Source organism: Corapipo altera, unplaced genomic scaffold, assembly GCF_003945725.1.
Source record: "Corapipo altera isolate COAL_440 unplaced genomic scaffold, ASM394572v1 1, whole genome shotgun sequence".
In the NCBI taxonomy this organism is placed as follows: Eukaryota; Metazoa; Chordata; class Aves; order Passeriformes; family Pipridae; genus Corapipo; species Corapipo altera.
This window is the reverse complement of record NW_020884873.1, coordinates 13,284,624-13,307,228: the sequence shown is the minus strand read 5'-3', so window position 1 is coordinate 13,307,228 and position 22,605 is coordinate 13,284,624. Positions and strand designations below refer to the sequence as shown.

Sequence of the window (22,605 nt, the reverse complement as noted above, 5' to 3'; positions counted from 1 at the left end):
AGCTCAAAACAAAAAAGCAACAAGAAAAGTCAAGACACAACCAAACAAACCCCACTCAGGTTTGCACCCTCCCCTCTCCCAAACTTGGAAGACTCTCATTCTTCCCTCAGCCACATAAAAAGGTCAAACCTCCTTTGCCTCCTCATCACATATGTGTCTTGGTTAACTGAGACAGGGATCTGCTGTTGATAATGGGGAGGATGGACTGAGAGGAAAGGAAGTGACACAAGGTCATGGTCATATAAAGTACAATGGATCTCTGTAAGTTAAGCAGGGATGATAACTCGCACTAAAGTTATCAGCTTCCCCAAGGAAGTGGTGCACTTGGAACAGTCCTTCATGTAGGTAAACTGTTTGATCACAGGTCTGATGCACAGGGTTGTGGTCTCTTTATCTTGATTTCCTCTGAATTCCTATGGACCTCCAAGGTTTGGTGATGATCCACCATATTTGAGGAAGGGTAACGCTGGTTTCTCTGCCTCCACCATTAAAATAACAGAGGAAGAAAACTACAAAGAATTTTTTCCCCCAGAGATTCTTCCTGTGGGCTTCACCTCTCACAGACTTCACCAGAGGCATTGGATACACCTTCCAAAAATGGAGCTTTCAGTGTGACATTGAAAACAAACTATCCCCTCCAAAACCTGGATGAAATGTTAATTAGCTCCATGCATTCCCTCCCTTTTTATGCTAGAATTTGGCCTCATGACTTTTTGATAGGTAATTGATAGGTGAACTGGTGAAAACCAAACACTTCAAAGCAGTTTTTATGTTCACTTGCTATGGTTACACGACCAGGTCTATTTAAAAGCCCAGTGGTTCAGCTATTTTGTTTTTCCCAATTTGCATTTGATTTGTAATATAAAATTAGACTTGAAGTTTATTGTTGGGCAGGTAGAAATTTTTCTTGCTTTGCAATTGGCCTAATAGGCACTGCTCTGAAAGCAATGAAATGTCTCATATTTACTTACTGGAAACGAACCATCTCTTCAAATCAAATAATAATTTTTTTTTCATGAAATACCCTGCTGGATTTAATAATCTGGAATTGCCAGTTGTCTAGAAAAGCATTTTTCACTGATTACTTTTTGGTTTGTAAAGATGGTCACAATAAATATTGGACACAAACTGCTAACATGATCTCCTCCTCTTTGAGTAAAGTCTAACCTGTCAATTCATAAAATTACTTGAAAAGTCAGTAAAAATGGCATTTATCAAACTTAGGTAACTGAAATATTTACTTGGCAGAGATGATTTAGTGAAGTCTGTCGCCGGAGTATTTGTGAGAATCTTCTGGACACTGCAGGAAAGAAGAGATGCATATTTACATACTGTGCTAAATAAAGAAAATTATTCCTGAAAGTATTAAATTAAAATGAGAACAAAATAAAATAAAACAAAACAAGATCCACTTTCCTATATAAAATTGTGACCATATAAAATTCACTCAAATAACCCAGTTTCACTTAATTTAAACAGTTTTCACTTAATTTAAACCTTGACCTAAAACCTTAAATCTGGATGCTCAATCAGTTTTACAGAGGCATATTGCAAGCAATGATTTATAGATGCTGTGAATAATGAGGTGACAAGAGAAACAGAGGACAATAGGAGAGCTTTGCTTTTTCAGCATGGCAAATTTTCTCTTGCTACACAAAGGAACTGAAGACCAGAAAGAACTATTTAATGGGAAGACAAATGTTGGTGCAAGGAGAAGTGGGCATAAAATATCAATAGCTACCTTATGTGTGGAAATGAGAAAAGGTTGCTAAGTCTTAATGCAAACAAGTTTTGGAGGAGTCTTTTGACTGAAGTAGTAGGAGCTAAACTCTGATATAATTTCAGGTAGAATTTGATCAAAGTTTCTGAAAGTGGTTGCATGATATGCTGATACATTATGGACTGAAATGCCTCAGGAGGTACTTGCCAGTCCTCTGCTCCTATTTTAACTCTTTGCAAGCAATATGGACCTTGTATTACGATATTTCCTATGCTTGGAAAATGAACTTATAAAATGTTGGTTTGTGCATGTTTTCCCTGTAATCTGTGACTCTGGAACTGCAAACATTACCAAGCTTGCATTCACTCCTTTCAGTACCTCCATTGGCTGTGTACGCTATCACCAATTCTGATGAGGAAGAAACAATTGCAGAAGCAACAAAGATTCATGTAAAAGGCAGGATGCACACAATATTTTCCTTATACCAAAATCACCAGCCTTTCAGGCATATCCAAAGAGATGTTAGATGTGGCCACAGAGTATTTTTCCTCTGTACTGTACATAGAGGCAGTTAAAGAACAGAGACTGAGAATGACTAGAGAGTACACCATCCAACTATTTCTCTCTACCTATAAGATTGGAAAAGATTTTGCTGCTGAAGATTCTCAACATTTTTGAACTGGTAAAAATGTGGTAAAGCATATTCTCAGCCCTGATTTTGTTTAATTTTTAAACAAATCAGTAAACAATTCAAAACCCCTTAAAATCAGTTGTTCCAACTTTCATTCTGACTGTTCTCAGTAAAATATACACCTAATTTTCCACGCTGATCAAAATAGTTAATCCTGCTCCTAAATTAGTTTTTTTTTTTCTTTTAACTTTGTGGTGTGGAATTTAGTGCTCATGAAAGGCAAAGAATTGAGAGCCGTGAAATAAAGCAGGCTTTATCAATAGGTGATGTGCACTGCAGGCATCTACAAAGCACATCTGAAAAGGACTAGTGCCCTTTCCTGTGGTGACAGGGTAATTTGATCTCCTTCATTTTTAACTCTGGCACTTTTTTGAGTAAGGGTCTCAAGCTGTATTCAAATTCTGCTTGCCTAAAGGTTTGTTTAATAATTTTCTTTGCCTAATATCATCCCTAATGTTTTCTTACTATAAACAAAATTAATTTCTTATCAGAATCCACAAGAAAGTAAAAGAAATTCTTATTTTGAGCAAAGCCTTCTTTCACTAAATGAGATTGGTTCTCATGAACAAGTGAAGAGTGCAAATGAATGCAAGATTTATAATGATGACAGGTTCCTAAAAGAACACTAGTCTCACTTGCAATTAATTTGTAATCAATAAACACTGTACATCCCAGTTTAACAGGAGAGAGATTGAGCAATACATACATTCAAATTTGATATTTCGTAGGTTTTCTGGCAAATCATGGAGAGCTACTTTCAGCCACTCATCCAGTTGCTTTGCAAACTTTCGGATCACCTGCGTCAAACTGCAAAAAGGAATCACTACATCAGAACACATTTACTCTGTGCATTATACTATAAAATCTGAATGTGTGGGACCATGAGTCATTTATTTGCAACTCATTATTATGCAGAGTTGTTAACATATCTTAGTTTGTAGGCACGAAGAAAAACTTCTGAAACTGCTGAAAACTTTGCAGCAAAAGCAAAACATACCACCATGTTCAAAACCTCACAAAGAATGAAAGTCTCTGCGTGGCACCGCTTTGATACTTACAAACAGTATTCCTACTTGAAATAAAATCATTCATACTCTGTACAAATATAAAATCACAACCATTTAAAGAAGACAATAAATCGAGCTTTGGGTTTCTGCTCAGCTGTGCCCAGATTTATACAGATGTGTACAGGGATGTTCAAGTGGAGCAACAATCAACTATGCTGCAGGCCAGAACCAGTGAGTGGGGATGATGATGGAGGGGAGGAATTTTCAGGCCAAGCCCACACAGGTGGGGGAAATGGGGGTGGAACAGGACCTGCCTGCTTAGCTCTGCGCAGGACCTGAACTTTCCCAGACAAGTGAGATTTCTCTCTTCTCCCTTGCTACCCACTCCTGATGGTTCCATCATTTCCTGTTAAACTTGGTAGGAGATCCATTCTGCTCTTCTTCTCGGAATCTTCAATATAAAATGTCAGTTTGCAGGAAGAGCTGCAGTGTTGTGCAGGGGACCCTAACAGCTGGATCTGACAGACAAAGCTGAATTGCCTGTAGCAATAGCAGAGATACACAAATGAGAGAGAGAGAGGAAAGGTGCAAGGAACTTTCCTCTTTCAGCCAGGAAGCATTTTCTGTTTGTACTCCTAACACACTGCACTGAGAAGAGATGTGGTAAAATAAACACGGCCATAGGCCTGCTCTGCTCCACAAAGAGAGTTAAAGAGGAAAAGGGATGGATGACAACTGCTGTGCTCCCTAAAAAGTGGTTTTTCTGGATAGCCAGAATTTGTTCCCAGGAAGTATCTCAGAGGATTCTGGCTGAGTCAGCAAGATTTCCTTCAGGAGCTTCCATTGCAATGAGACCCTTCTTCACCCCCTCCAGTGCAGGCTATGGCTTAATAGCCACAATCTGGCCCTTTATATGCATTACAAAAGTCTATATTCACACTCAAGTCTCTCCTTATTTGCTATGAAAGAACTAAGCAGCTTGAGAAAAGGACTGCTGTTCTGTTTAATCCTTCCAGTGAAATAGATTTGGGGGGGGGGGGGCAGCGGGAAGGAAAGCCTTTAAAAATGTACATGTCTTATCAAAAAAAGCCCATGTTTATAAGAGATTTCTTGTGTAAAAAATACCTTGCCTGTAATTCTGTACTTTAGCAGTCATGAAAGGCACACAGGGGAGCAGAACAACATCCTGAAAATATTTTCCATGATTACAGACACTTTAAAATCTTGGGGGATAATACACAGCATCAATAAGAAACTCCTAGAGCAATATTCTTAACAAATTGCTCCGCATCAGGACCGCATCAGTCAAATAATACTAAAGATGTAAAAATATAGCTAGAAAAATATCTTCCTGATACTCATATTAGGAAAAACAAAGGGAGAGACATATTGATTGCACTCAATGACTATACTTTTTACTGTGGACTGTTGATCTCTGTCCTGCTTCTCCTATATAAACAAGACTTCTTGGACTCATGTGAATTCCTGGTAGGAAGAGAACAGCTGAAATCTACTGCATGGATTGGAAAAGTGAATTTAGCTTTGAAACAACAGAGGCAAATACTCATTAAATAAAATGATCCTAAGCAAATCACACTTCTGTTCTTCATAGGATAGTATTAAAATTAAATCAGCTTCTTCAAGGTTTCACAAGTGTGTTTTATATTCCTGGCAAGCAGAATAACAGTTGGGTTCCTAGACTGTATACACAGACAAATGCTTAGGTTGCAGTGCCTGAATATGCATGTGAATATTTACAAACGGAGTGGTCAGGCCACCTTCTCTTGTCATAATTATCTAGAACAGTTATGTTGTTTTCACAGACTAGAAGAAAGTGTCAGAAATTTTCGGAAGACAGTATGGTACTCTGCAACATGCAGACTTCTGACATTCCCTGCAAGTTGGGACAAAACTGTCAGCTGAATGTTAAGAAACCAAGAAGAAGGTGGTATCCTTCATCCCATAAAAACTCCCAACCCTCCAAGCTTTTTATAATACAAGCCTTGTTAAAATCTGAACATTTATTAAGGAACATGTAAGCTCTTCAACTCCTTTCAATTGACAGTGTGATTTAAACTCAGAAAATGGGTGGCAGCAAGCAGCTTTCTGAGAACTGGTGTCATTCTTGAAGAAAACACATGCAACAAAGACAGTTGAGCTAGAAGGGGTCAGTGCTGTGAGCTATACTGACCTGTCAGGTAAGGCTTGTAGTACTGTTGGCATCAAAACTCCAGAAATTGCCTTGTACAGAATTGAATCACAAACTCCCACTATATTCACTACAGTTGAAGAACCCAGTACAGGCAGCATATGAGGAGGCATCCCTTGCCAAAAGTGCAGAAGAAAACTTTGAACCTGCAATCATGAGAAGAAGCAGGGATGTTTAAATTAAAATAATCAAAGGCCACAAATACCTCTCTCTTGAAATGATCCTGCTTACATAGCATTTGTTTTAGCCCCAGAGCTGGTCTGATGGTGTGCCACACAGGCAAGGCATATTTCTTAACTAGACAGGCTCATACTGTAACACAGTACTCAGTGGAAGAATCAACCAAAGGGTGAGGAGACACTCTGGGTTGGTTACTGGGTGTCTTTGTGTTACTACAGCAGAGAGACCTATGGGAACCACCATATTTTTACCTTCCATCAGTGGCTGGTGAGTGTAACTCTTTGGCTTCCACATGTCAAGCCTTTTTCTCTCTCTTTGCTCTCTGACCCTGTATACAAAGGAATGCAATCTACAGTTTGGTGTAATGAGGGAGAGGAGGATAGCACATGGCTTAAATTGGTCAATACACCATTTTCTTCTTCATTTTGGAAAGAAACACTACACTTCTGGATTTCTTCTTTCCTCCAATACGAAGGAAAGAGAAGAAAAAATGGAGAAAGGTAAAAAAAAATAGGGAGGAGATTTAGGACACAACAAAATATACCTCTGAAAAATTTAATTTAGGAAATAAAGGTGTTATTCAGAGAATGATAGGATCAGTTCCACAGGGGTCAGAACACCAGCATTCATGATAATCTGTGTGCAATCTGTAGTGAAGTAAATAACCACACCAGGTACAGTAAAGAATATTTGCCATTTATGTATTGCTGCTGCTCAGCCCCTTCCCTATCATTGATCCTGATAAACAGATTCCCTAACAAAATACAGCATCCTGCTCTTAAGAAAGTATTCTGAAACTCACTCAGCCAAATTTCCCGAATATGTACCACATATTGTTCTCACAGGGAAACTTCTAGACTGGGTACAACAGGGTAAAACCAGATTTAAACCGGAAGATTGTGAGAATTAATGAGAAGAAGAAAAGCAGGAAATTTCTTCCTGTTGTTCAGAAGACAGAGTCAAAAGACCTGTTTCCTTTGATTTTTTCTTCCAGGACCTGAATGTCATATTCGAATCAGGTCCTCAGCATCTCTACAGTCAGATTTGCTTTCCTGGCTTAGAAGCCTTCTTCCCACATAATATAAAACTGCTTGTATCCCATTAACATTTAATTTTTTCAGCTCTAATTATAAAGTTGTCTGCATGCACTGCCAGAAATTACTCAGATTAAGTCAGATATGCAATAGGTACAAACCTTATCCACCTCTAACAAATGGTATCAGTTGCTGAGCAGCGTGTGCATTCCTAGCTGTGCTGCAGTACAGCTGAGCAACTGGACACTTCAGCTATAGCTTTCTGGGATACCTGGGAGGTTGTAAGCCCCCCACCACTCTGTATCATTGTTAACAGACCAGCAGAGCCCACTGTTTTGGCTGTGACACCTGACCTGGGTCTGTACTGAACACTGAGAGGAATTCCTTCAAACTACTCAGTCCCAACAAAATGCTTCGAAAAGCTGTGGTGGACACACTTCTTGAGTTGTGGATTGTCCCATGTCTTGTAAGGGGATATTGCTACCTTAATCCTGCTGGAGAACAAAGGGACAAAAACATTTCCATTGCTTTTGTTCCTCCAACTCAGACAGCTTTTAAAGTGAGATTTAGTGCTATTGCTCACAGAGTATATACTCAAGTATAGCTATTGTGCATTTCTCATAAAAAGGATCAACCAGCACAGAACTGTAAGTCTGTAATATCACACACGAAAGAGTCTCGGATCCATTAATACCTTATGTGTAATCATTAAACTATGACTGTAACCATACCTCATCAAAGTTTGCTCTTATTACAGTGTCTAGTATCCTCTGACAGTGAGTCCTGTACATCATAATAAAGGTAGAAACCTGAAAAAGAATGAGGGAGACACACAAAAGATCATTCTATTTTAGGAAATCTGCTTTTAAAAAATCAGAATACAGAGCACAGAAAAAGTAAGTTTTTTCTTATCTTACGTATGCACAACTGCAAAAATAATGAAATCGGTTAGCGTCTGGTTAGATTAGTTATATTACCCGTAAAATGAGTTTTCTTCTTAAAAGTAATTTCTCCCTTTGAATTCATGGATTTTTCTATGTCAATGGGGATTCTTCAAATGTAAGAGGAGCAAAAAGCCTCAGTGAGATCAAAGACGAGAATGTGGCTCTAATTAGGACATAAAGAACTATAAAACCCTATTCTTTTGTCCACTTTACATTGATACTACACATGTGAATAGAACCAGAAAACTAGCAAGCTCAGCCAAGAGAAGCCAGAGCATTTTTGTCATGTGTGCAGATAGGATTCTCTTAATTTATAGTCTAGAAGGATAAGAAATGCACTAAGTCCCTCTCTGCTCAAGAAAGCATCAGAACTGTTGTTCAGTTTGCCACCAAATGTGTTCACAGATAGAGAGCTATAATGTATTTAAGAAGTTGCCCTGAAATCTCACCTGCTGTATGTAATGTAAGTTTTAAAAGAGTGTGCATGGGCTTTAGAAATATTGTACAGCTGATAGTGTCGGCTGCCTATTTTAAGGGAAGATATTTCTTCCTATTAGATGAAGTAATTCAGTCCTCCATAAATCAAGTCAAAGCATTATTAAACTTACTCTAATTTAAAGTCTTTATATAGTAGACAAAGCTTTCATCCAGAGCAGAGAAAAAAACCCCAAGACAAGCTGAGAAAAGATTTCCAAAGTGTTACCTTCTCCTCTGGCAGACTGGCTGGCAGATTTAGATCTTTGACATTTGGAAACTCTGGCAGTAATGTTCCCAGTTTGGATCGTGGTGAATACGCCACTGTCTGTTTGGTTACTTCTTTTTTTCCTGTTTCGTTGACCCAAGCTGCTCCTTTTTTAGAATACATCACATCATAATACTGGGAGTTTTCTTTCACTGCAATTCCGTAATAATGGTACCTGATACATAGAGATGTATATTTTATAAAGTGGATTGTTTGAAATTTTGAAAAAAATATATGGAGACAAGAGAAATTGATAATTTCTACAGCAAAACAGATTGGGCAATAGTTTACATATTATTAACAATCACTGATGCAGTAGCAGAACATTGTGGTAATATATTGAGCTTACTTATTTTCATTCTTTGTGATTCTGTTGCAGGGCAGGAAAGAAAGAAATTCCACTTTTTTCTTCTTAGTTAAAAAAAAAAAAGTGTCCTAAAGCTACTTGTTGGCAGAGCTCTGCTGTGCAGCTGCTCCTTTAGTTCAGCAATAAGCAGAAGTACAGACCCTCTGGACTGGCCCTTCTGTTGTTATTTCAGTTCCCCGATTCTCAGACTGTTGAGGGCTGTTTTGGTTCCTGAAAAGCGTGAGTCTTTATTGCAAATGGGTTGATCAGAAGTATTTCAAAAATTGAAAACACCTCAAAGAAAAGAGGGGGAGAAAGGCTTGTGCTGGAAAGCAATGGATGGTAGGAAATGTACAGTTCAAATTATTTCCTTCATACCCTACATCAGCACTAGGCTTAGGTGAGTAGCTATACAACACTATCTCAGCAGACCACAGTGGGAATGACACAGTGTGGCTGTGCAACAAAAATGGATTGGTAGTCTTATGGCACCAGTTTATGCTACAACTCAGCTTTATTATAGGTGCTGATGGAAGTAGTGATTATCAAGTAAAACTCTTGCATCAAAGCATCAAAGGTAATCTTAGTCCTTCCATAATTTCTTAAATTTATTTCAGCTTCTCAGCTTCAGGAACCACTAACCCATCAGCTAGATTTGTAATGATTGCTAAAGGCATCACAAGATTGTATTGCTGGCATACTTTTGCATTAGCCTAATTTCCTAGACAGAATTTTCAATGATCCTCCGCTTTTCTCCTTATACCTATCAGATCACAATAAGACATTATTTTCTGGAGCCCACTATGATGGCACCAGAAGTTATAATCTCTGGATGTTTCTTACTCTCTAGTCAGTTACTCTTTCAGAGTTCTGCCACCAGATCCATTCACTTGAATAGAAACAAATTTGCTTTAGGCAAATTGGCTGGTCCTACAAAGTTCATCAATTAAATTAATGAAAGAGTAACATCTGAGTGGCAGTAGTTTAACTCGGGTGACTTTTTTTCCTTTTTTCAGCCACAGTCACTCACCCACAGATCAGTGCATGTCATAATCCCCATCAGAAAATGGTGGCAAAGAGCTAGAAATCTGGTCTTGTCTACCAGCACAGACAGGCTGAGAGGAGGCCCAGGTAGTTGTAGCAAACTTCTAGTACATGATGCCCTTGCCATGCCCACTGAGGACATTCCATATTTTCCTTTAAAAATAAAAGCTATTTTGGACTCAGTATTGAATAATCCAAGTGAAATTTATTAAAACATTAAATTTACGTGCTATGAGAGGGATTTCCTGACTTCGATACCTTAGAAAGCCACACTATTGGCTCCAAATATGCCCATCAGAGCTTAGGCCAAAACATGCATCCTACACCAGAAACCAGGTTCCAGACTGCTTGTGACCTGTCACAGATAACTAATGGCAAGTTTATGCTAACACTGGGGTTATGACACCAGCTAGAGAAGTTTGGCATTTTAGCTTGAACACTAACACCCCAGTTTGGTCTCTGGCAACTGCCATGCATACACTGCATATAAGAGCCATAAAACTTCTGTATGTCCTGCGTGCTACACCTGGGGTAGGGGAAGCCAAAAGGAAATGCTACAGGGAGGTAGCACCACAAAATTTCTGAGGGAAGGGGGGGCAGAGGGAAGAAGTGAGAGCAAACCGGACTGCTAAATTTCTAGACTGACTGAGAGGTTTGTATAATTTAAACAGAGGTCAGTCACATATAAAGTTTTGTCTTAAATCAGTCAAAAAAAAAAGTCTGGAAAATGAAGTAAAGTTTCACTGTGCATTATTTAATTCCTGATATATTGCACTTGGCAGTAAACTACTGCCAAGTTTTCTGTAGCTTCAAAATCATATAGACAGCAATAGCCAAATTTACTCCAAAATTTTTCCACATAGATTCTTCCTTCAGTAATTTTACCAACCCAAATGACCAAAACTCACTGCAGTAGTTTATATAGAGTCTTTTTCAAGTACTTTTATGTATTTCTATCAGAAAAATAAAAACAACAAAAAACCCAAAACAACTTAATCCAATAAACAGGGCTTGAAACTTTGATATGCAGAATAATAACATGGAGACAACACAATCTTTTTTGTGGAATGCTTTTTCCCCTCATGCGGCACTCCTTTAAAGAAGCAAAATTCCCTTCAAACCATGTAGCTTCCATTGGTTTAACTAACATCTTGTGTACATAATGGAAGAGTTTCAGACTACAGTACAGAAAGAAATTGGCTTTTATGTTTAGCTGCCTTCTCATGGCTCACCTGTGGTGGAACTGTATTTAAGCTCAGCAAGATAGAGAACAGCTGCATGCTTACATCAATAAACCCAGCTGCAAGGAAGAAAGGCTCACAACTGATGGCCAGGAGTATAGCACCATTGTAGCTCTGAACTTTGTAATGTTACAAGGCAGCCGTGCTATAAAAAGACTGAAGGCAGAACAGTGTGAAGTCAGATAATCTTAACCACTTCTATGGCAGAACTTCCTTTGGCAGAAGCAGGGAAGCAGAATGAAAATGATACTGGCAGCAATTGGTCAGCACAGTTGGTGATAAAGGAACTGAAGTGTTAATGTCTAAAGTAATTTCTTAACATAACGCTTAATTGGAAAGTAGTCAGATGTTTCTGAAAACAAAATCAGAGCTCAGTTACAGCTGTGCTGGGTCTACCACAGAGTGTATTTATCCTAAAGAAGTACAGCATGCATGTAGTTTCTCTGTGTAACAGAAATGCCTTCTTATTTGCTATATAGGGAGCAGAACAGTTGCAAAAGTGGTATGAAAGGAGTATGTGACCTGAAAGCTGCTCTGACAGGCAGACAGGTTAGGGGGAAATTATGCAAGACATATTTAGTCTCATTGATTTTTAACCTCATTGAGAGTAAAGAGACAGCTTTTGGAGGTGCAAGACACCTTCAGTCAGCAGATCAGGAGTGTTTTGCTCCTCTGAGAGACTCCTGGAGCTGCAGGTGGAGCTCCAGTTTGGAAATACAGCAGTGCTCACTCCTTTCATTAAATGGGAAGACAAATAACAAAGTTGTAGCTGATGTCAGAGGGATATGATGACTGACAGTGAGTACTTTCATATGAATGCATCCATAAAGCAACTCGTGCACACTGTCACGCTGTCATTATGAACCTCCATGATACTTATATTCAGTGTTAAACCCTAATCCTCTGATTCTGGACCTATCAAGTTTTCCTAATATGCTGTTGCACTCACCCAGAATTTCCACCTGAGAGATTTTTGGTTGCTTTTATAGCTGATGTTATACTAACTCTGAATTTGCATTTGGGAATGGATTTCAAATCTTCAATTAGCTGCTTTAATATGTCTGCTCTAGAGAAAGAAAGCTTAGTAATAAAAACTAAGAAAATATCAACCTGGGAGAAAGGACATTTTGTCCCATCAAAGCGATACAGCTTGGCAGGGACAACTTATTAGAAGAGCAGAGTAGAGCTATTTTTAATGACATTTCTTTTAGCATCTTAGGTTTTCTTTTCCTTTAAAGAGTGGGTCATTCTAACTTGAATATATAAGTTCAATTCTAATAGTATATTTCTTTCTCAGCATTTAGGAATATTATCTTCTAGGCTCTGTCATGAAAGGGAAACTTTAGCAATGAAATTTTGCAAACACACCATCTCAGATTTTCATTTTCCTCTCCACAGTTTTCTGTGAAGAAAACTGTGAACTACAGACACTGCTCTCAGGCTACCTTGTAGGATTCTGTGAAGGTTAATCAAGAAAAGTAGTTATTATTATTTTTCAGGCCTTACATTTGCCAAAAAAAAAAAGATTCAAAGCTCCACTAGAAAAATTTCGTGGAGTCCACGAGCAGAAAAACACTATAAAAACATTACTGTATCCTCTTCATAAATTGGTAGAATCACATCTTGTCAACAATTGAAAAGAGTCAAGGTAGTGCATACTTCATTCAGAATAAGTTTCTTATTCTGGAATTAGGATGAACTGTTTTCAGGAAGTGTAATCTTTTGGGTAAGGCAATAAGTTTAATTCCTTGATCACTTAAAGTTATGTTGGATTCCATTACACAGGCAAAATGGAGGCTAAATACAGGTGTGTGGACAATTTCATTTTAGGCCAATGCATGTTCCTACCTACATTCTAGACAGCATTCTGACACTGGTCCTCTAAACAGAAGCATGATGCTAACCTGCTGTCATTTCCCAGCCTCCAACAGTAGTTCCAGTACTCCTGGATGTAAATGTTCTTTACGTTGTGTAAAGTGAGTTGAGATGAAAAACACTACAGGAACAACATGGAAAATATTGCTGATGAAATCAGTAAAAGGCCTCCATTAGACCACCTTTGCAGGATCACTGCTGAATCAATAAGACAGTGTAAAGATTACAATGAAACCTCCATCAAAGTTGGTTTTAAGTCCCCAGCTGGACAAATTATTCCCTGTTCTTTTACTATTCTATTCAGTAAAGCAAGAGCCAGATAGGGCCCCGTGCAAGGTGATAGTAATACCATACACTGCTTACTTTGATTGGCCTCTGGTTCCAAGTCTTCTTGTTGTTAACTGTGGAAACTGTTGTCTTATTATCTGCAAATAAATAGAACTGATATTAAGAAAAATGGAAAAGCACATTTATTAATTTAATATGGACTTTTAAGACACAAAAGCAGAAAAACTGTACAGCAATATCAGCAACATACATGGCAGGAGAAATCAGAAATAAAGCTTTTTATTTTTTCCATTAATGAAAGAGGGGAAAGAGACTTTAAACTTCAGTATAACTCCATTAACTACCATTAATTTAAATACTTTTGGACGTTACAGAAATAGAACATATTTCCTTAAAAATCTCAGATCAGTTCTACCTCTAAAATAAGGAGAATTGTAATGAGAATTGGCTTACTATTTATTTGTCAGCTTGCAGGATCAACAAAGTTCTCTATGGACCTTCACAAATCTGCCATTAAACACTTCTTTTTCTGACAGATGATTCTCCGAAAAGATTTTGGTATTTGACAGGGGCACCATTTCTACCAAGGAAGACTCTCAGTGACATTTGTAAAGACACCTGTAATTAATTAATCTTCTATGGAAAAGAAGTGCATCTCAAAAACAGCAGGATACTATCAAGAATCCAGACTCTAGTCTGTCAGCAGATATTAAAAGAACATTGCTACTGTAACCCAAAACTTCTTTAGTGCCAGTTGCATTTAAGGAGGTAGATTAATGAACATAGGTTGTGCCTTCAGTCACCAGAGCCTTTATCAACCAGGCTAATCCTGATGAAGAAGCTTTGCTGTAGTTGCTGGAAAGGAGGTGCTCAGCACCTCACAGGATTGAACCTGATTCTCAGTGTGGTCTGAAGTAGGAGGAAAATTTTTCTGCGAGAACAGTCATGCAAGAAAGACTGCAGCAAGCCTTGAAGAATCACTTGGAAAGGAATTTCTTCCTTTTAAAATTTTTAATCCATTTTAATTGTGCTTTCATTATTTAAATTGCTAAATGCTTCCTCTTTGGGTGGGAACACCAACTAAGATTAAAGAAAAACAAACACACAAGATGGAATATAACTGCTCAACTAGAAAAAAATCAATTTATATTGATTAGATAATACAGATTTTTTTCTCCATTAACCATTTTACCACAGTGATAAATATTTAATCCTGATTGATGACTGAAAGCTTTGGAACATGTATTTGGATCAAAAGGTGCTACGTAAATAAAGACATTACAGTGTCACATATTTGACCATTTCTTCAGTAATTTTTATTTTTTTTTAGCGAAAGGTATATTCATCTTCCCTTTGTATCATGTAAAAATTGACCTGTTTTGGTTTCCAAGAGCTTTTCAAGACATGGCTGACATCAAAAATGCAGCATAGACTCAGAGTCACTAGGTTGTTCAGCTTTAATTTCTGGAGCAAAACTTCAGCAAACAGTAAAACACTTTTGTGGAGCTGTGAAAGTTCAGCCTAGCTGTTTGATAAATGAGCAGACAGGCAAGCAGCCCTTCTTTCTTTTTTTGTATGGATTCAATGAAGCCTGCCTAAAGAACACCACATGCTGTTCCAGCTACTGATCTAACATTCCGCAACATCTCAGCCTTCCAAATTCCCTTTAATTACACATTAATCCCACCCCTCTCTCTTTCATTTTCTGCAGACAGGGTTGGGGGCTCCACAAGGCTGTGGGAAAAAAGGCAGTGTTGAAGAACTACTTTCTGAGGATGGTTTTTTTGGGCTAGGGGATTTTTTTAGGGTTGGTTGTGTAGGGTTTTTTTGGGTAGGGTTTTTTTTTGGTGGCAATTGCCATTCAGAAAATACCATTCCTCTCCAAAAATTGATTTTTCAGCATTTAACTTAATATTAGAGATAGTTTTACTCTATTTTTTCTTTTGGAATGGGATGAACCCATATTACTTTCAAGTCTTTCTAGTGGCAATGAAGTGTTACAATGCACACTGTAAATGCTACTTTATGAACCATAAGTCGTGTGAGTTTCTGGGGTTTAAATAAATCAGCCAATTTCTACATACCAGGGCAGAGGTGATAAGAAAAAGAGAAGAATAATGAAGTAGTTGATCAGATGATCTCCTTTTCTTTGTTTGTTTCTTTTTTAAATCCAGCTAATTTTAAATGAGATACACCTTTCAGAATAGATCCAAAAAGTATGCATAATTAAAATAACATTTATCAATAATTAAAAAAAAAAGAGAGAATAATCTAGCAAACCTCTGAAAAGAAAAAAGTCAGGACTTTTTTTATGTAATGCTGAATATGTAAAATATATATAACATAGCATACTCATACCTAGGTGCTTGTACAAAATGCACGGGTATTAATGGTTGTGTTTGGAATAAAACAAGTCAAGTACTAAGAGAACTATCTGTTCATACAAATGTTTATATTAAGCTACGTTTGTGCAAATCCCTGTGCAATGATACTGGTAAAGGCAGGACAAAGTGGAGTTCACTGTGTGCTGAAATCAACGGAAAAAGTGAAGGGTCCAAAATGTTGATTTTTAATCATTTTCAACCTGAAAAGTCACTCTATAAAATATGTCTCATAGGTTTAATGTTTATTAATTTTTAAAGACCTACAGAGGAAATGAGTTAAGTTTTCAGTCTTATGGGGAGGGAAGGGGATCCTAATTGTCAGACATGAAAATTCAGGTTTGGATCTGAAAATCAAGTTGGGTCATTTTCCTTTCATCACTGCAGTGAAGTTGCACAAGCAAATGAATCAAGACCAGATCACGCAGTTTGAGCTGCTTTCTGAATGGAACCCAGTCCCTTTTCTCACAGAAGGTCTGGCTTCTCAACAGAAGCGGTGGTAAAAAGATCTCATGGGTGGTTTCCAAGGGAATTTTGGAGTGAACGGACCTTTTTACCATTGTCCTTCAGTGGAACTGAAATTTCATTTCACACTTCTCCAAAGTGACCAAAATTCCAGCTGCCCTATAAGATCTGCTGAGTAAAAAGGTACAGGTTTTACATTTTCCAAGTGAAATTTCACCTAAATTACATGGCAGTTTTGACTGTTAGGCATTATTTTATGTTACCTGGCTTTTTGGTTTTGAGACAGATGTAGACCAGGAAGTAACTTCTATCCCTACTATATTAGCCTCAGAAGCCAACGCTCCTGCAACATTTTTCTCAGTTACTAAACTTTAATGTGTTCTCCCTCTCTTCTCTGTGCTCTGCTTAAGACCTAATCTTACCTTCTGTCTACAGAAGACCTTTTATGCCTTTCTCGAATAAAAACAATAATATTAAGAACAGTCTTATCTTTTCCCAGCTCTGCGGTTCTTCTGGTGAGTGCCTACTGCACACATAAGAGCCAGATATAATTCATTACATTATAGAACAACACATACATATATAGTTTACACCTTTTCAGGGGACTAGTATAACCAGGTGAGCATTTGTTTAACCCTTTTGCAGACAACCCTGAAACGTGATTTTCAGAATGTCTGTGCAGGTAAAAACAGAAGGGGACATTTTTCTCTCTGACAGGCTATAACCTTGACACTCTGAATGTATGGGACAACCAAAGTGAATGCAGGAAAGAAAGGTCTTCTCATGTTCTCCCATGATGAGATTGCAACACTGGTAGTACAACATTCAATATATATTGCACAAATCTTGGAGCTAGCAGGATTTTTATCCCATTCCAGCTTTTTAAACCCAATAGAGGTGTCTGAATAAACTTGAATTAAGTATCTATTTACTTGTATTTCTGGTCATCCTTAAAATAAGGCAATAAAAATTAAATGGGTTACTTGAGCACCCATGTATAACAGAGAGAGCTTTATGAGCAACAGCTAGGAAAATGCACTTCCTCTGCACAGGTCTGTGTTACAGTCTGCACAATCTATTACCCTTAGACATGGCAGGCTGCAGGAGCTGTTCTGTAACCCTCAAGCGACTGCAAGGGTGCATTCCTTCAACCTGATTACTGCCAGCTGTAATTTCTGCCACTGCCTCCCTCCTCACATCTCCAGTACTGTAACATTCCAACACAAGCAAAGCCAAGCCCAGCTTTAAAATGAGGAATTGCAGAATCACAGAATGGCTTAGGTTGGAAAAGACCTTAAAGACCATCTAGTTCCAAACATTCTGCCATGGGCAGGGATATTCTGATCTCATCACTATACTGTGACCCATCACTCCCCATTGCATTCATTATCAAACTGTGAACTTCTTGTTTCCTAACTATTCCATCTAAATTTGTCTATGATATGAGATGTCAAAACAAATCAGGGGGGAAAAAAATCTTATAAAGCATTTTATGTACCTGTCTTTATGCAAACAAATAAGGATGGAAGAAACCAGAGGTCTGGAAATTTCTGAAGTAATTTTTTTTCTTCCCTCCTACGTCAAAATACTAAATTTTGCTCTGAGGGCAATAGGCAGAGGATGGCTTTTAGAAGGCTTTTCTCTGTAATAATTTAAATTTCTGCTTTTCAGAGGGCATAATCATTTTGTCAATGGACCTGATCTACAGGGACATTATTCTTCATGACACTTGTTCCTATTTGAAAGAATTCTACCCATGCTTCTAGAACTTCACAGAGTAATGAAATAAAATCAAACTAATTTGCAACCCAATAACTGCACTCTGCCAGAATGAGAAAGGAAAGATCAAAGTAGTCCATTACAAAATACAGTTCATATCTCTCACATCCACCAAACCATGTAAAGAAAAGGAGAAGAGCTGTGACTATGTCTATACCCTCTCTACTTCTTGCTTACTTATTTGCATGGCCAGGAGGGAAGACTGTAATGTACTCTTGATCACAGATCTGTTGTCTGTTTAGATTCAATAACCTTCCCATTTCTCTTCACTTACTTTCACAATTTTTGGATTAGGGCACAGTCTAGCTGTAGGATAAGAACTTGTTTCTATCGCTTATACATCTCACCTCATACTGCAAAGCAAGGCAGAAAAGCCTGCTGGCACTTTCTCTGTTGCCTGTGCCCAGTTCTGCCTGTTATGGAGATCAGATTTGGTGAGGAACTCTGACTGAACTGGACCCTTTAGTGAAGCTTGTGAGACCTCTCCTCAGATTCATCTATGTACAACAATATCCTCCTTCAGCAGTTCCTCTGGCCAGATGGAACTCAGCCTAAGGCATGATCAAACAGTTTACTGCATCCCAATAAAACTGCAGACATCAAATGCTCTGACTCAGATCCTCAGCTGAGCTGCAGCCACTTTTGGTGCTGACTTGCTGAAGCCAAGCAGGCCTAAAGCCCTGCACAACTCCCCTTGCTCTGTACTGGTGCCAGCCCTCTCACTGCCATCACCCAACATATCTGTGGGAAAAGGCTGAGCGCCAGGATCCCTGCACTCTGGCAGACCCGGTGCTGTAAGCACAGCCTCGGGGTCGTGTTGACAAGGCACGAGGTAAAGTAGCCCAGGCCACTCTACTTCATGCTCAAAGCCTAACTGGAAGCCAGAGGCTTGAACTTGCAAAGCCACTAAAAATCCCATTCCTATAGGGCACTGGGAAAGGAAAAGTCACTCCAGAGAAACTGAGGCGTGTTTGCTGGTTTCCTTACTCTCCAAGTTTGTGGAGAAAATAGCATTAGTCAGCAACCTGCAATAATACAAGGGATCAGTGAAGCAGAGCCAAGGGACCAAATACCTTTCCAACTACACTGTAGGATCATCATTCCCCCCACCAACATGACTGCTTGGTTGTGCAGTGCTTGTGTTACTATGGTCTCATCAGAGGAGCTTGGCCTAGAAGATTCTGCCTTGGGAAGAAAAGCCACACTGCTGTCAACTGTCCTTCAGTCAGGAACCTCAGCTATTAAAAAGAGATGAAGGAAAAGCAGGCACTGCTCAGATAGCACTGACAGACTGATGCAGTCATTTGATGCAGTAACAGAAAGCACATTCTCAGATTTAGATTGATTTTTCCCCAGTTCTATTTTTGTATTCAATATTGTAGAAACTGTTCATAATAAAGCAAGTGCTACTTTAGTCTATCAGAAGAGAGTACTAGGAGTAAACCTGGCTTTGCTAAACCAGTTACTATTGAGGCTACTTAGGAACAAATTGAGAGTAAAGAAATAAAAAATACATCTTTAGGAAAGTACCTCCTTATGGACAACGGGCAATTTCCTAGGACGTACATTTCAATACAAAGACAAATCAAACATAATCCCATCACAATGTCATTATCAAAGAGGTGTCAATAAAGGACTTGTCTGTCCTTTTCAAACATTAAAATCATATGGTATGATAGCATGAAAGTGTAAATCCTATTAATGTTAATCATGCTTGGAGCAGAAGTCCTGCTGGCAAAACTTCTGGGTATAGAGACAGTGCATCGTGATAAAAAGAAAATCTGGCTGGTACAGCTTGTACTTCCCTGGAGCAAAGCAAACTACTGAGAAAAAAAAGTTTTTTCCTAATCAATCTTACTAATCAGTTGTGGACTTTGCCCTTTATTTAGTGAAATGCATTTATTGGAATCTAATTTTCACTTACAGCAAAGACAGTCAGGAAGCAACAAAATTTGTGTGAGCATGCATCCACGTTAAACCTCTTTATGCTGCTGGAGAGATGTAAAGAAACCTCAGGCTGGGGGAGAACCATCCTGAAAAGTGTCAGCGTTCTTCGTTTTCCCTTTCAAATATTAATTTATTATTGCTTGTCAAAAGACATATCAGGAAAGCCCCAAAAGAAAAACCGAAAAACCGAAGAGGAAAGTATTTAACCTCCAGGGGGCATATGGGAGTTGTGGGAAGAATGCTTTATGAGGATGCAAAGGAAGTTTCACCAGGAGATATTTACTGTTCTGTGTGCGAGGTATGGCAGGGTCAGGCAGAGGACTTAGCACTGCACAGTAAATTTAAAGCAGGGAACTGAGGAGACGTAGGATAGGAGAAGTCGCTGAAGATGAGGAAGATTACATCTTCAGGGGTCTTGATTAAGAAAACAATGTACATACAGGGTCAAAAAAGAAATAAGAACAAAAATCAGAGTTGGAAATAAAAGTGACAGAGAAGCTCAGAAACCTGCCAGTGAACAGCTGGGCGGTATGGTACAGCCAGGAGAGCCTTATGGCTCTCCTTATGTACATCCATACACTATAGCTACTGAAGGGTTTGGAAATGCTCAAAACATTCCTGCTTTTTTTTTGATTCACTGAAGGTCCCGAAACAGAATGATTTAGCTTTTGCAATTAAACCCAGTAAGAATGGCATGTCAGAGTTGTCACCCATCACTGTAATTTTTAGCTCACTGTACTTATTATCACTGGTGTTTTATGTTAACTTTTTGCTCAGAAAAAAAAAAAACACAAACCATACATCTGCACTCCCTGCTGCAGGCAGAGGCAGAACTTTCAGTTGGAAACATCTTTAACTGCTCTCCAAATCCACAAGATCCCGGAGCAGAGCCCAAGGCATTCGCAGCACAGGGCTGAGGGGCACAAGGCTGCCGTCCTTTTTAAGTGACCTCAGCAACAGGGCTTTCACTCCTTCTGCCTGAAGACTAATTCACAGTCTAAACACGTTCCCTGTGAGAGAGCTTGTTCTCATATGCAACATTTAATTGTTAATAACTCAATGACATACCTGCCCTGCCTCACTGTACCTCCCTGTCTTTTCAGTGGTTGCATGGAACATTTTTACTTACTCTGCTTCACTTTTACGTGAAATTATGATCCTGTTGCATATAATACGCTTTGCTGTCTACAGTAAGAGCAGAAACTTAACACTGGAGTCTTAACTTGATACTGAGTTGTATCCAGCAAATTACAGGGCCCTTCCTAGTCACTATTTAGCTAAGGTATATAAAAGAATCCTTGGTCCTGCCTTTTGCAGACAAGTACTGTTATGGCAGGCTAGGTAGCATAGCAGATTGGTAAATGCCAGTATAAATAAAACTACCTGTAACTTTCACATGTAAATTGGGTGAGTAAAACACTAAAATCTTGGCTAACAAGTTAAAGTTACAACTACTTTGTCATATAAGAATATATCACATTAATTACCATACTAAAGTATTCCTAATTTCATATGTACTTTATGTGGCTTAGGAGTACAGGTTGCTTTTTTAAAGGTGTTTATTTATACAGTAAGTCTGTTCTTTGCTCTTCTTATTCCTTTAATTGCTACTAGCCTGATTTCCTCAGAAATCAGTCTACAAAATATTACTGTCTCTTTGTTAATTTCTTCACCCCTTGGACCAATTTTGGTTTCACTAATGCAATATTACCAAGTGCCTGGTGTCCATGTTCCAGCAGTGTAATAGAAAATACTGGCTGGAGAGTGTGGAGAACATACTGATGTTAATGCTGAGGACAAGACAGGGAAGAAAATCTCAGATTTTAGCTTATCCATTTGGCCCTGCCTGACCGGACAACCATGAGCATGAGGCAACCAGTCAACACTTCCATTGCTCTGAATCAGCCACCCCATGTGCTGCTTCTTGCCCAGCTGTCTGCATGGAGGGGGAAGAACAAATGAGACAGAAGAATAAACAGGTAGACACAAGGGAATCAAAAAATAATGTAGAAATAAGGTGCAACAGATGTGTGAGAAAACTAAAAGAAGTAAGATCTTGATGTAGGGACTGGGACCTGGAAATGATTGAATGTGCTTCAGGGAACCATGTAGATATTCCATAAGATTTAGGGAACGTAGGAGATGGTAGGAAGTCTCATTAGTGCAGCAGTTCATGAATAAGTTTTCTCTTCTCCCTGCCATGCTCTTTTGTGGATATATTTGACTTATATCAGGCTTAAGAAGAACACATGGGCTGAAGTGCTGTCTACAAAACCTTAATCTGGAGGCACCACTTTCAGACAAGCTTCATATGTCTCCTGTGGTAGCTTTAAAAGTGAAATCAACACTGTTCTGTTAAGTGAGATGTAACTGAGTATGTAACAATACATAGGATATTACTTATTAAAGTTTGTTTTAATGTGCTGAACTCCCTCTCTCTTTCTAAAAATTACCAGTCTATAAAGAAAAAGCCCAAAAATTTAACATTGACCACAGAGCTAAAGTTCAAAGATGAATCATAAATTCAATGTGGTCTACTGAAAGGCGAACTGTCTACAATTTCACAGAACAACTAACTCCTTTTTCTGGAGGAGATGACAGCTGCAGGGCTCTTGATGTTTCCCAATGAGGACAAACATGTCTGGGGTCTCTGTTTCAGCAGTCAAATGCAGAACCCCTTAAATAGCACCTATTTTACTGCACTGCTTCTAC

General features: G+C 38.6%; 1 protein-coding gene across 3 annotated transcripts in view; it reads right to left on the bottom strand.

Moving 5' to 3' along the window:
• RFX4 (regulatory factor X4) overlaps positions 1 to 22,605 on the bottom strand; it is a 91,379-nt gene that overhangs the window by 34,697 nt on the left and 34,077 nt on the right. For all 3 annotated transcript variants that reach the window (XM_027668107.1, XM_027668114.1, XM_027668124.1), the window contains 6 exons: positions 13,397 to 13,458; positions 8,489 to 8,702; positions 7,573 to 7,650; positions 5,610 to 5,773; positions 3,118 to 3,218; positions 1,242 to 1,300 (listed from right to left, as the gene is read on the bottom strand). In XM_027668107.1, coding sequence (XP_027523908.1) covers positions 1,242 to 1,300; positions 3,118 to 3,218; positions 5,610 to 5,773; positions 7,573 to 7,650; positions 8,489 to 8,702; positions 13,397 to 13,458 — 678 coding nt within the window. The remainder of the gene's footprint in view (positions 1 to 1,241; positions 1,301 to 3,117; positions 3,219 to 5,609; positions 5,774 to 7,572; positions 7,651 to 8,488; positions 8,703 to 13,396; positions 13,459 to 22,605) is intronic.